The sequence below is a fragment of the Carcharodon carcharias genome, chromosome 16, assembly GCF_017639515.1.
Source record: "Carcharodon carcharias isolate sCarCar2 chromosome 16, sCarCar2.pri, whole genome shotgun sequence".
Taxonomy (NCBI): domain Eukaryota; kingdom Metazoa; phylum Chordata; class Chondrichthyes; order Lamniformes; family Lamnidae; genus Carcharodon; species Carcharodon carcharias.
In genome coordinates this window covers 108,251,653-108,266,080 of record NC_054482.1, presented here as the reverse complement: position 1 = coordinate 108,266,080, position 14,428 = coordinate 108,251,653, and the positions used below count along the sequence as shown (strand labels likewise).

The following is a 14,428-nucleotide window of genomic DNA, read 5'->3' as shown; positions in this document are numbered from 1 at the left end:
ATAGCAGCTCACAGTTAAAAAAAAACTAATCTTCCCTTCAGAATTTTTTTTTACCAATTATCTTCAATCTGCATCCTTTGGCCACTGACTCCCCATCAAGTGGAAACAGTTTCTCCCTATGTATTCTGTCAAAACCTCTCATAATTTTAAACAGTTCCATTAAAGCTCCCCTTTCCATCTCATCGAAGTCCCTCACCCCCAGTTGTAGTAATGGTGACCATGAAACGATCTTCAATTGTCATAAAAACCCATCTGATTCACTTAGGATCATTAGACAAACCTAACGATGATTCACCTGTGGGGGCTACCCAAATAGAATTCATGTAGCATAGGAGAAGGCCATTTGGCCCATTGAGTCTGTGCCAACACCTTTTAACAGTAATCTAGCTGGTCCTACTCCCCTGCCCTTCTCCATAGCCCAGCAAATCCTTTCTTGTCAGGTGCTTATCCATACCCCTTTTGAAAGCCACAATTGAACCTGACTTCCCCACGCATCCAGGTTTTAACCATTTACTGTGTAAATAAGATTTGCTTCATGTCACCTTTGGTTCTTTTGCCAACAACTTAATTACATCGTGAGTCATGTGGGTCCTTCTGCTCTCAATGCCCTCCTGCTCCATCTCTGTTTCCCTCCCTTGGGGGGTCCCAGCATGTTATGACTGGTGAAACCTACAGCACAGCTGGAGGCCATTTGGCCCCTTATAACTATGTCCTCTCTCTGAACAATATCCACTCCCCTGCTTTCCCTTCCCCCCCCCCCCCACCCCCAGAACCCTTCAAAACTTACCTTTAAGCATTTACCTGACAGCCTTTTGAAAATTACAATTGAATCTATTTCCACCACTCGTCATTCCTCATCATAGCAGCTCACGGTAAAAAAACTAATCTTCCCTTCGGAATTTTTTTTTACCAATTATCTTCAATCTGCATCCTTTGGCCACTGACTCCCCATCAAGTGGAAACTGTTTCTCCCTATGTATTCTGTCAAAACCTCTCATAATTTTAAACAGTTCCATTAAATCTCCCCTTTCCATCTTATCGAAGTCCCTCACCCCCAGTACCATTCTGGTAAATCTCTTCCGCACTCTCTCCAAGGCATTGACACCCTTCCTAAGGCGTAGTGTCCAGAATTGGATGCAATACTCTAGTGGAGGGTCATGACGAAAAGAACGAACTTGCTTTTTACCACTTCAAGATGTCCCAAAACGCTTTCCAGCCAATGAAGTCATTTTGAAGTTACGGTTGTAAATGTAGGAAATTCATCAGCCAATTTGCGCACAGAAAGCTCCCACAAACAACAATGAATTAAATGATCTGGAGATGCCCTGGAAATGTGGTGGCGCCACACACATTTTCCAGGTGCAAAATAAGCACCTGAGAGTTCAATATGGTAGGCAGAGCACACACATTCCTTATGTGCTGGAAGTGTGCCACCCGCCATTTGGAAAGAGGTTTTCCCGGGTATGCGACTGAAACAGATGCAAGGCACCTCTGCTTATATAAGTGGAGGGCCTAACACCTCATGTCTGTTTGAGGAGCACTATGTGATACATCTGGCTGTATCCAGGAAAACGTGGTCTAAATGCGGCCAAACTGATGTTTGTTGAAGGCTCTGCAGCAGGAGGTCACCACCAAAAAGGGAAGGTTAATTTTTTTTTAAAAAACTATTTACCTGAATTTGGAGACAGGAGGTGCAGCAGTGTTCCACTGCAGTGTTAAAGACCACTGTCAGCCCCAATTTGGACCTTCCCCACTCCGACTGGCTCTCCCCACTCTCCCAAATGATCCCTCCCAATCATTCCTCCTTGCCCAGGACCCACCTGAGGGCCACTCCCTGAGGCCTAATATCGAGCAGTACAGTGCAAACCAATTTTGTAGGTCTATCTTTTTTGAATGAAAAGTGGTTGAGGGGCAAGGATTAACCAGGACACTGATAGAAGTCCCCTGTTCTTCACCATCTTTATGGGATACAAAAGATTCAAGAATAACAAGTTTTCAAATTGACCTGAGGGGGAAAAACAGGGCATCAGTTTAACATCTTATCTGGGAGAACCTCCCTCACTGGAGTATCAGCCTAGATATTGCTGTTCAAATATCTGGCATGAGACTTGAACCCACAAACTTCTGCCTCAGAGGTAAGAATGCTCCTTGCTAAACCAAGATTTCTGGTGAGGTTAATTCATTCATATTATAGATGCAAGCAATGTTGGAATAACAGTAACATCTGTGGCACAGCATGCTGGCCATATTAATTAGCTGCACAGTGACAGAAGCTTCAATGATTAATTTTGAAGAATTCTTTATGAATACACCCAGTTCCTGTCTATAAAACCTAACTTCCTGGTGTCACATTTACATTGAGCTCTTCCCCACCCCTTGCCCTCCCCACCACCCCTATTATAAATTCCTATGTATATATTTACAATAGTAATTGCCAATATAAATTCAAACTGAGTTCTGGCGCCACTCTGTCAATGAGTTGGTGATGGCTGTGGGACTTACAGCTAATGGTCTGTTTACTCAGCAAACAGAACTCATAAGCAGAGCTACAGCAACGTCTCCCAATAAAATCACTGTCAAAATGCAGAAAGAGTGGAGTATAGTTACATTGTGTAGATTATGAGCATAAAATCAATCCCTGTCATTTAAAGCAGTGCTACCTTCAAGGCATGATCGATGGGTGAATTGACCAATAATCACCATTTCTGTCCAGAACTTGTGGTGTCACTGTGTGCTGCCATCTCAACTTGTTCATCTGTAATCACACCTTCCCACCAAAGTTGGCACTCCAGCGCTTCAGTTTTGTGGATCCCAGCTCCTCAGTTGGTGTTGCTGAGAAGCCCTTGTACTCTGAACAACTTTACTTCCCTGATCCCAAAACTGTCATCAGTTTTGTTATAATATCAAATTATATGAAAATAAAGGCAGAATGCATGGTTTTGAAATAGGGACTGTGTGCATTACATCTGCATGGACAGCTCTAATTATTCCCACTAATTCAGCTTCGCTGGTATACCACACCTGGTCTCGACTCCCTGGAGGTAATTTTGATTTTGCGGGATTATATAAAATGTGAATATCAGATGAGCCACCTGTTATACATTCTCCCAATGTCCTTTAAAGTGATAATTGGCAGAGATGTATAAAGTGCAGCTGATTTGATATCAGCCATATTCCAAATACAGCCCATCCAGATTCAAAATTACCCTCTCCATGTGCAACATTCTGGGAATCAACTAGTTTGTCTTTTTAAAATAGCCACTGGAATTGTAAAATGGTTACAACCCAGCAGGAGGCACAACCAGTCCGTGTCAGCTCTCTGCAAGAGCGGCTCAGCTAGTCCCTCCCCCCCTCAGCCCCTTCCCCATAGCCCCAGCAATTATTTTCCCTTCAGACACTTATTCAATTTCCTTCTACAAGCTACTACTGTAACTGCCTCCACAACACTCTCCAGTAGTGCATTCCAAATCCTAACCCTAACCATTTGCTGCGCAAAAAAGGTTTTCCCCTCATGGTTCTTTTGCCTATCACCTTAAACTTGGGTTCTCCACCGTTCTGCCAATGGGTACAGTTTCTCTCAATCTACTCTGCCCACACCCTCATGGTTTGGAACACCTCCTATCAAATCTCCTCCCAATCTTCTCCTCAAGGAAAACTACTGACGTTCTTCAACCCTGGGACCATTATCAAGGTCTGAAGGGAAGGAAAGCTGCCCCCCCATAGCCAAGTCTGGCCTTCATACGACTCAGTCCCACACCAACATGGTTGACTCTTAACTAGCAAGCCCCACTGAGTTTATCAAATCTCAGAGAGATTAGGGGTGCAAGCCTTGCCTGCAAGACTCTCACATCCCAAGAATGAATTTGCATTTTGATTCAGGATTCTAAAAGACGCATGCTTCGAACTTCCTTACGTTCCCGCTACCTCTTTTTACAAACTGACGGATGTAACGAGTCAGTCAATTTCATTTTGTCCTCAATGCATGGGTTTTAGTTTGGGGTGTTCTTGGGAGTTCTTCCATCTGTTCTTGTTCTTGCAGCTGTCTTGAATGTGAGAAACAGGCACCTTCAAACTCCAGACCAGTGTCAAGCCAGGCTGCGTGATAGCTCCTACACTATTTAGAAATCTACCTCACAGTGGCTATTCACCTCAAAGATCAACTGCCCTCTGGTGTCAGCATTAAATACTGTCTAGATGGAAAACTCTAACCTCAGTTGCCTCGGTGCCAAAACTAAACCGACTTCTGTAAATATCCGTGATATACAGTTTGTGGATGACTCTGCACCAGATTTGCCAACCACTGTTGATCTCTTTAAGAGATCAAGAAACTCAGCCTGTCCGTGAATTTTACCAAAACAAGACTCATATCAACCCACATCTGGTCCGCCAAATAAACTACCTTCCATTTATGTTTAAGGAGAGTCTATGGAATAAATATAGGCCTTGCCAGCATTTCCCATAACTTGGCAGTCATCTCTCTCAAAAGACCACCATTGACCAGGACATTCGACACACGTTCAGCTGCTCCAGCTCAGCGTCCTACAAACTCCGGCAGCGAGTGTTTCACAACCAAGATCTCCGCAAGTCAATGAGAGTCCTAGTGTACAGAGCAGTTGTCACCACACTCGTATACTGCAGTGAGCCCTGGACTGTGTAGCAGTGACACATAAAAGCTCTTGAGAAACTCCATCAATAATACACCTCTGCTGCATCCTCTGGGGGGGACCATCGAATAAATGTAAGTGTCCTTCTTGAAGCCAGCTTCTCAAACTTTCAAGCAGAACTCCTGAAAATCAACTTTGATGGAATGGACACTGTGTCTGGATGGCCAAAAACCAGTCGCCATCACCAGGACCAGTTTTCCCAACTTTCAAATGGCCAACGTTCCTGGGGAGGACAAAGAAAATGTTTCAAAGACACACTGAAGCCCTCTGGAAGCACAGTGACATTGACCTTAATGACGGGGAAGAGCTTGCTACCAATTGTTCAAAATGACGACAGCTTGCCCATCAGAGGTGCATCACGCTTCGAGTCACAATGTCTTAACGATGAGGCAGAGTGGCGCTAGCGAAGGAAAGAAAAGGAAGCGAATCCTGCACTCGGGATCCCACTACCTGATGGGATGTCCTGCCCATGCGCTCAAAGATTTGCACGTCGAGAATTGGCCTGTTCAGTCCCACGAAGAACCACAGCAGAAACTCGTTACCCTGAGTAGACATCATCCTCGAATCAAAGGACTGCCAACAATGACGATCTTGGAGTGAGTCTGGATGGTACAGGGATGGTTCCTCACTTACTCCTTCGCCACTCACTCCTTCCCCCATTATTCAATGTCATCAGTAAACCACAGCTCATTATCATTACCTCAAGAAACATTCTTTCACTGCACACACAAATGGCTTCAGAACAGCAAATGGGCAGGCTAGGATAAGAAAATAATTTTGCATATAGAATAAGGTGAATGATTTTCAACCTGTGAAGCTGGCTCTTGTCAATACAATGCTGAATAATTTAAGGATTAGCGAGGGAAATTAATTTTAACAGACTCGAATGCATTATTTACATCCATACAACTTAATTTGGTAACAGATTTTTATCTCTCTCTTTTTGTGGCTTATGTTTGTCCATTTTGTGCTAGTCAGATTGAGGAACATTGGTTGGCGCTGGCAAAGGGATGCCTCCAGTCTCAGCACTCAAAGGCCAGGTATAGACATTGGCTACACGCAGAGAGGGGCTCTCTCTACACTGCTCCAAAAACATGTTCCTTGGCAACAGCCTCTGGGCAACCCCAATTCACCAGCATAGCATTGCCCCCTCCCCCACCAGCTACCCTGTTATGTCTCCCAGGCAACGTCCCTAATTATGGCTGAATTAAAGGGCGGAGTCTCTTGAAGTTGATCTGTGCAATATCAGTAACAAACAGGTTAATGAAATTCTATTGACTTACAACAGGTTAACGCCTTTATTAAGTTAGTGGATAGAGGGAATTTCACACAGACGCAGCAGCTTGATCAATACGGATACACAACTTCAATCCCACCGGATTTTTGCCAGCAGTTTTCTTTTTTTTTAAAGACTGAAGAGGCAAAACCTGACCTTTGGAGAAATTAGTTCACATGCGTCCACGCCAGACTCACCTTGGCTTTCTGTGCCACGTCGGTCATGGTTCCTTCTCGCTCTTCTCGAACCTGGTTTCTGATTAAGCACCTTCAGCCTTGCTCCACACCTAAAGAAAAAAGGGACGTCACTTGTTGTCCTTCAGCATTTATTCCCATTGTCAAGCTGCAGATAATGAACCAATTCAGCCAGCCCAGGGGCCCTTGACCACAGGGGACGGAATTCCTCTGAATTTGAACTCAACTTTCAAAATCTAAATACCTGGTGAGGGTTTAAGTGACCACGAAGCTGTCGTATTGTTGTTAAAAACTCAACTGATACACAAAATACCCTTCAGGGAAGAAAAACTGCTGTCCTTACCTGGTCTGGCCTATAGGTGACTCCAGATCCCATAACAACACAGTTGACTGTTAACTCCCCTATAAAATGGCCAAGCAAACCGCTCTCACTTGTGACAAACTTGCTACGAGAGGTTGAGGACAGGGGCCCACGACCACCTTCTGGGTGGCCTGGGAAGGGCAATAAATGACAACATTGCCAGTGGCCCCCACATTCCAAGAATAATTAATTAATAAATTATGTCCACCCAACTTTCAGCCTGCATGAAATCAGCAAAGTCCCGTAGATACAAACTACAAGGGATATGGGCAAAGAGCAAAGGCAATTGGATTAACAGTAAGAGGCTGATTGCATGGGGTGAACATCTAAATGCCCTATGTTTTAACATTGTTACCACTGGGCTCATTTTACAAGATGACAACCTTTGTATAATGTAGAAGTAATTTTTTAAAATATTTTCATTCATGGGCTGTGGGCTTCGCTGGCTGGGCCAGCATTTATTGCCCATCCCTAGTTGCCCTTGAGAAGGTGGTGGTGAGCTGCCTTCTTGAACCACTGCAGTGCATGTGGTGCAGGTACACCCACAGCGCTGTTAGGGAGGGAGTACCAGGATTTTGACCCAGTGACAGTGAAGGAACGGCGATATATTTCCAAGTCAGGATGGTGAGTGACTCGGAGGGGAACTTCTAGGTGGCATTCCCATCTATCTACTGCCCTTGGCCTTCTAGATGGTAGTAGTCGTGGGTTTGTAAGGTGCTGTCGAAGGAGCCTTGGTGAATTCCTGCAGTGCATCTTGTAGATGGTACACACTGCTGCCACTGTGCGATAATGGAGGGAGTGAATGTTTGTGGATGTGGTGCCAATCAACCTGGCTGCTTTGTCCTGGACAGTGTCAAGCTTCTTGAGTGTTGTGGGAGCTGCACTCATCCAGGCAAGTGGAGAATATTCCATCACACTCCTGACTTGTGCCTTGTAGATGGTGGATAGGCTTTGGGGAGTCAGGAGGTGGGTTATTCGTTACACGATGCCTAGCCTCTGACCTGCTCTTGTAGCCACAGTATTTATATAGCTAGCCCAGTTCAGTTTCAGGTCAATGGTAACCACCAGGATGTTGCTACCTGTCAGTCGTTTTGTCATTGTCCATCCATCCCAACCAAATTTCTATTTCCAGCTACAGCTTTTAACTGCTCTGCCTCTATGTCTGTGTTTCTGTCTGTCTGTCTGTCTGTCTCTCTCAGTCTTTTTATGTGTCTCTGTCCCTCCCCCTCTCAGTCTCTTTCTCACATGTCTCTTCTCACATGTCCAACAGAATCCTTTGGGCTGTGGTATGCATGGTATTGAAATAGCCAGGAAAGGTTAAATGTCCAAGAGGCAATTCAGATTCCTTTGTAACGCAACACTGAAACATGTTGGACCCTGCAAACTAATCACCAACTCATTCCAGTCTGTAAATTACATTTTCAAAGGCTTTAGGGCAGTGTTGAGCATTTTGTGACAGCTATAGATACTCCTACATTAAATGATATTAGTGAAGATATTTTGAAACAGAAGGAAAGAAAGTGGAGCTGAGGCCACAGTCAGAACAGACATGATCTTACTGAATGGGGGAAGCAGGCCTGAGAGGCTGAATGGCCTACTCCTGCTCCTAATTCATACGTTCATATGGATGTTTGTATGTTCTAATGAGTAAATATCTGTCACAGCCGAGTGTGGTTTTGCCCACATCTTCAGAGACTGAATAACAGAACCAGTTATATGGTATTCCTGTAAATTAAAGGCATTGTACAACAACAACAACCTTAATTACTAAAGTGCCTTTGACATAGTGAAACACCCTAAGACTTTTAAAGGGAGCGGTTATTAAACAAAATTTTACAGCAAGCCACATAAGGAGGTCTGATGAGACCTGAAACATTAACTCTTTCTCTCTCTGTTGATGCTGCCAAACTTGCAGAGTACTTCCAGCACATTTTGCTTTTATTTCAGATTTTCAATATCTGTAGCATTTTGTAAGGAGAAAGAAGGACCATGTGATCAAAAGCTTGGTCAAGGAAGTAGGTTTTGAAGAAGCAGCTTAAAGGTGGAGGAAGAGGGAGAGAGAGAGAGAGAGATAGAGACAGACAGACGAGAGTAGTGGTCAGAAAGTTTTTAGAAATGATAATCTGGGACAAAAATTAACAGTCATTTTGACAAGGAAAGCCAGCATGGATTTGCAAATGCTTAACTGACCTGATTTGGTTTTTTTGATGAGGTCACAGGGATGATTGATAAGGGTAATGCGGTTGAAGTGGTGTACATGGACTTCCAAAAGGCTTCTGATAACAGCATTGTCAGCAAAGTTAAAGCCGAAGGAATAAAAGGAACACAGGCTGCATGGATACAAAGTTGGCTGAGTGACAGGAAACAATAAGTAGCGGTGAGCAGTTATTTCTCAGATCGGAGGAAAGTGGGGTTCTCCAGGGGCAGGAACCAGGGCCTTCGTTTCTCGTGATATATATTAATCACTTCAGTTTGGGTGTACAGGGCAGGTTTTCAAAAATTGCAGCTGACACAAAATTTGCAAGTATCGTGCAACATGAGGAGGCTAGTGATAGACTTAAAAAGAACACCGGCCGGTGGAAAGGGCAGCTACGTGAGAAATGAAATGTAATGCTGAGAAGTAATATATTTTGGTAGGAAGAATGCGGAAAAACAATATAAAAGGTGGTGCAGGAGCAGAGGGCCCTGGGCCTATATGTGCACAGGGTGTATATATGCACAAATTATTGAGAGTGGCAGGGCAGGTTGAAAAAGTGGTTAAGACATATGGGAGCCTGGGTTTTATAAATAGAGCTCTAGAGCACAAAAGCAAGGAATTTGTGATGAACCTTTACATAACACAGGCTCAGCATCAGCTGGATGGAGTATTGTGTTCACTTCTAGGCACCACATTCAAGGAGAGATGTGAAGTCTTTAGTGAGGGTGCAGAAAAGATTATGAGAATGGTTCTGGGGATGAGGGACTTCAGCTTAGATTGGAGAAGCTGGGATTGTTATCCTTAAAGAAGAGATTGAGAGGAGATTTGGTGAAGGTGTTCAAAACCGTGAAGGTTCTGGACAGAATAAAAAGAGAGAAATTGTTCCCATTGGTAGACACTAATATAAAGTGATGTGGAATGCACTGTTTAAGACTGTAGTGGAGACAGATTTAATCGTAGCTTTCAAATGGGAATTGGATTATTATCTGAAGATGACAAATTTGCTGGTCTTTGGGGAAAGGGCGGGGGAATGGGGACAATTGAGTTACTCCTGCAGAGAGCCAGCATGAACATGATGGACTGAATGGCCATCTTCTGTGCTATACTCAGTTTATGATTCTAAGGGTTTAGGAATGGAATGCCAGCACTTGGGGCCTAGACAGCTGAAGGCATAGCCACTAATAGTGGGGCAAAGGAAATCAGGGATGCACAAGAGGCCAGAATTGAAGGAGTGTGGAGAATTCAAAGGGTTATAGGTATGGAGGAGTTAACAGAGATTGGGAGAGATTTGAAACAAGGATGAAAATTTTAAATTCAGGGTGTTGCTGGACCGGGAGCCAATGTAGGTCAGTATGCACAGGGGTGATGATTAAAGTAGCATTAATACCTACTGCGATTCAGTGCTGGACTTTACTAAAGTGGGAATGTTGTCTCAGAAAATCCTGCAGAGTTTTTCCTCTGAATAACAGATTGTGAGTTCAAGTTGTACTCTATAGATGTGAGCGCAAAAATCTAGATTGACGCTGTAGTGCAGTATTGAGGGAGTGTTACACTGTTGGAGGTACTGTCTTTCAGATGAGTTGTTAAACAATGGTCTCGTCTACTCTCTCAGGTGAATATAAAAGATCCCATGGCACTACTTTGAATAAGAGCAGGGGAGATCTCCCTGGTGTCCTGACCAATATTCATCCCTCAATCAACATCACAAAAACGGCATATTTGGCCATGTTTGTGGGAGCTTGATGTGCGCAATATTGGCTGCTACATTTCCTACGTTTCAACAGTGGCTACACTTCAAAAGTACTTGGGAGCATCCATCAGAGCCTCAGTGACAGAGCCAAAACTTACTGGGCACTGACACAAACCGGACAGCATGACACTCCACACCAGAATAGTCATTACGGCACAGAAGTTGGCCATTCAGCTCCTTAAGTCAATGCCAGTTCTCTGTACCACAGTTACTAAAATCAATCACCAGAGTCAGTCCACAACATTACAAACTGAGCAATGCTTACTCATTACCAAAATATACCACATACACTTACCAACATGCACTAGATCATGCATGCTATATGCTATATCACTATGTGGTGGTGATCTGCCCAAGGGCAGATCCTTTGTTCTTTCTCCACACCCTGCAGTCCTGTGCTTTCTTCTTCAGCTGCCCCTAAGAGCCTCCCTTTCTCAATCAGCAATATGACTAGGAAATGAAAAGATGAGGTGGTTTCCCAGTGCCTTCCTCACGAGTGCATAAAAGAAACACAGGTCCTCCTCCTGAAGGATTATCTCCCTGTAAGCAGCTGTTGTCCCTTGAGGTTCTAGCTCTTCCGTTATCGCTACTGAGAATCCAGTGATTCTGCTGTTGGCTGTGGCTTATAACCCTGAGCATGGGACCCTTACCCAGGCCTGGGACGGTTTGCAAAGAGCGAGGATGACCACCACCCGAGGGTCTCCAATGACCCTGCTATACCAAACCATATATATTCAGCCTTAGTTCCTCGGAGCGGCAACCAGCATCGGATTGCCACTCCCTGCCCACTTACCTACGCCAAATTTCTTCCGAGCCTGTCTCGCCTGACCTTCGGACTCAGGCCGGGCAAGGTCCAGGCGGTGCAGCTATCTCCAAAGCCCAGCGTCACAGTCCAGCAACATTGAATTGAAAGAGGACACACCCCCTTTTTTACGATACCAGCTGCCATAAGTTTAAAGGTCCGATTGAAATTGACAGACTAGGGGAAGACAAGTGGATAGGATTTGGGAAGCGCAGGTGTTCGGAGGTCGGGTGGGGGGGTGGGTTTCAGACATTGGTTGGGAGGGGGTGGTGTGGGGGGGGTCAAACATGCGGGGGGTGTGGCTTGGACACGCGTGGGGAGTGGGGATTTGGTTAGACTTCGGGGGTGGGGTGCCTGGTCAGGGGATGAGGATCGGGCCTGCCGGGGGTTGGTGGAGGTTGTAGTGCGTGGGTTCTGGTGAGGAGTCCCGTGCGGGTGGGGGAATCCCATGGGGAGGTTCAGAGGGAGTGGGGGATACAGAAGAGGGGTGTTTGTCAGGGTTTGGTTCGGGGGGGGTGGTGGGGGGGACAGTCCCCCAGGGGGTAGGGTCAGAGGAGTCACATAGGGGGGCGGTGGAAGTCGGTCTGGGTCTTTACAATAGTTACCTAGAAGTTAGAAGAGGTTTTAATTCTTCTAACTTTTTCTGGGTAATTTTTGGTTTCACCCAGAAGCATCTGAAGTTTGCGTTTTAAATTGCATTTTTGGATACTTCCCAGTGCAGCGCAATTGCCCAGAAGAAGACAGTGCTTCTGGGCAATTGCCATTCAGATGCCTACCTGTGAAGTTCCGAGAGGGATTCCCCCAGCGCATCTTTGGGGTACCCTCTCTAATCCGATGCTGGGGAGCTCGGAAATTATGGCCCAATATATTGTGTGCAATATACCACAATACCATCCACAACACAACGTGCACACTACGTAATGCACACTGTGCAGCAGGAAGATGATGTATGTATATTTACTTGTGGTTAAGAATTAATTGTAATAGAAGAACTTAACAAGTACTGAAGTTTTTATCTGTGATATTAACATACAAATATGTCATCCACTTATTTGATTTTCATCGATATTAACCTGTAAATTGGAAATGAGTTTGTCCCCATTAAAATATTGGACAAAGGAAAGATCGGATAAACTTTGATTTCAACACCGCCACCTCATATCCTCAAGATGTCCCAAAGTGGTTAACAACCAAAGGATTGTTCCTGAGCGTAGTCACTATTGTTATGCAATCAAAAGCATCTGCCAATTTTCACACAGCAAGATTCCATAAGCAGCAAGTGAGATGAGTGGCAAGTTTATCTGTTCTCGGTGGAGGGAGGATTGTTGCCCAGCACACAAGGGAAACGCCCCCCCATTCTTCGATTAATGCTGTGAAATCTTTTACATCCCACCTGAACAGTCAATCAGGGCCTCAGGTTTAACATCTCATCTAAAAGGTGGCACCTCCAATAATGCACGATCATAGGAGAACTATACTGGAGTGCCAGACTACATTATATGGTCAAATCTCTGGAGTGGCGGGATGGGTTGGAGGCGGGTGGGGGGGTGGGGTGGGAAGAGAACCCAGGACCTTCTGATTCAGAGTGTTCACAACAACTAGCATATTAAAATGTAGAACAAAAATAAAAATACCTGGAAAAGCTCAGCAGGTCTGACAGCATCTGCAGAGAGGAACACAGTTAACATTTCGAGTCCGTATGACTCTTCAACAGAACTGCTCTGATGAAGAGTCATACGGACTCAAAACGTTAACTGTGTTCCTCTCCGCAGATGCTGTCAGACCTGCTGAGTTTTTCCATGTATTTTTATTTTTGTTTTGGCTTTCCAGCATCCGCAGTTTTTTGCTTTTATCTTAATATTAAAATGTAGGCCTGCTCACATTGCCAAGTCATTTTCAGGGTTTCATATCGGAGTTTGATCCTGTGGATGAAAAGTATTTGCATGAATTTTTTGCCATTGATTTTTTTTTGGGCATATTAATTTTAGACTGACACAAATGAAGCTGAATCCTTGTGCATCCCCTTAGCTAATTTCTAATTAGAGTTGCTAATATTATACACTGTCCTACATTTTACCACATGCATTTAGTTAGTAACTGGTTCTGAAAATAGTACTCCTGGAAGGTACTGCACTAAATCTTCAGTCAGATCTGTTTGATTGATGCTTTGTTTTATCCATAGCTTCGTGATTGTACACAGTCGGTAGTTAGGCATTTTTTAAACCTACCACTTATTGTACCTACCTTGTCAGAATATTACTTCTCCAGCCTCCTCCCAACAATGTTTGCACAGGAACAAATGTCTTTTCATCATCTTGTCAGTGTAATCATTACATTTTCAGGAATAAGAATCCTACATCTATCTTTGTAACAGAATCTGGCAATTATTTTTAACGTTGGTTCACGTTAGCTAATTCATCAAGTTGTAGAGAAGAGATATTTTAGCCTGGTACCAAGTCCCATTCAACCACCATCCCTGTGTTCTCTGACATTCATTGGCTCATGGTCCAGCAACACCTTGAATTTAAAACTTATCCTTTTTCTCAAATCCCTCCATAATCTTTCCCCTCCCTACCTCTGCAATCTCCTCTGGCCCTACAGCCCTCTGAGATCTCTGCAGTCCTCCAATTCTGGTCTCTTGTGCATCCCTGATCATCTTCATCTTTCCACTGACTGTCAAGCCTTCAGCTGTCTAGGCTGTAATGTCTGGAATTCTCTCCCCAAACCTCTCCATCCTTTCAACCTCTCTCTCACTCTCTCTCTCTCTCCTAGAATGCTCATTAACCAATGCTCTTTAACCAATCTTTTAGTCGTCGGTCCTAATATCTCTGAGGGGCTCATGTCAAATTTTGTTTGATAATGTTCCTGCCTTAAGTTGTTTTGCTATGTTAATGGTGTTATCTGAAAGCCAATTGCTGTCGTATGCAAAAATGGCCTCTTCAAATACATGGGGTGGCAGAGGCTGGGGGTGCATTTCACACTTTGTCGGTTAAGGCAAATACCTGTATAAGCACGTATGGGCAAATTTCAGATCCAGTCGGTCATTTTCCATTCATAAATTCTAAAAATCACAGACTGGGCATGCTCAGTGTCCCGGCCTAAATTCCTAGTGAGCACAAGAACACCAAAGCAGAAAATCTTCATTGTTATTTGTAAGAACCATTCCCCAACACCTACCTATCTG

The 14,428-nt window shown here is 44.3% G+C and overlaps 1 protein-coding gene across 6 annotated transcripts in view; it reads right to left on the bottom strand.

Moving 5' to 3' along the window:
• nexn (nexilin (F actin binding protein)) overlaps nucleotides 1-14,428 on the bottom strand; it is a 68,546-nt gene that overhangs the window by 37,041 nt on the left and 17,077 nt on the right. For 4 of the 6 annotated variants that reach the window (XM_041208671.1, XM_041208670.1, XM_041208669.1 and 1 more), the window contains exon 2: nucleotides 6,138-6,226. In XM_041208671.1, the coding sequence (XP_041064605.1) occupies nucleotides 6,138-6,164 (27 nt within the window). In that variant the 5' untranslated portion in view covers nucleotides 6,165-6,226. Of the gene's footprint in view, nucleotides 1-6,137; nucleotides 6,227-13,125; nucleotides 13,167-14,428 lie in introns of all 6 variants that reach the window. The other 2 variants (XM_041208668.1, XM_041208672.1) reach the window with 1 other exon arrangement.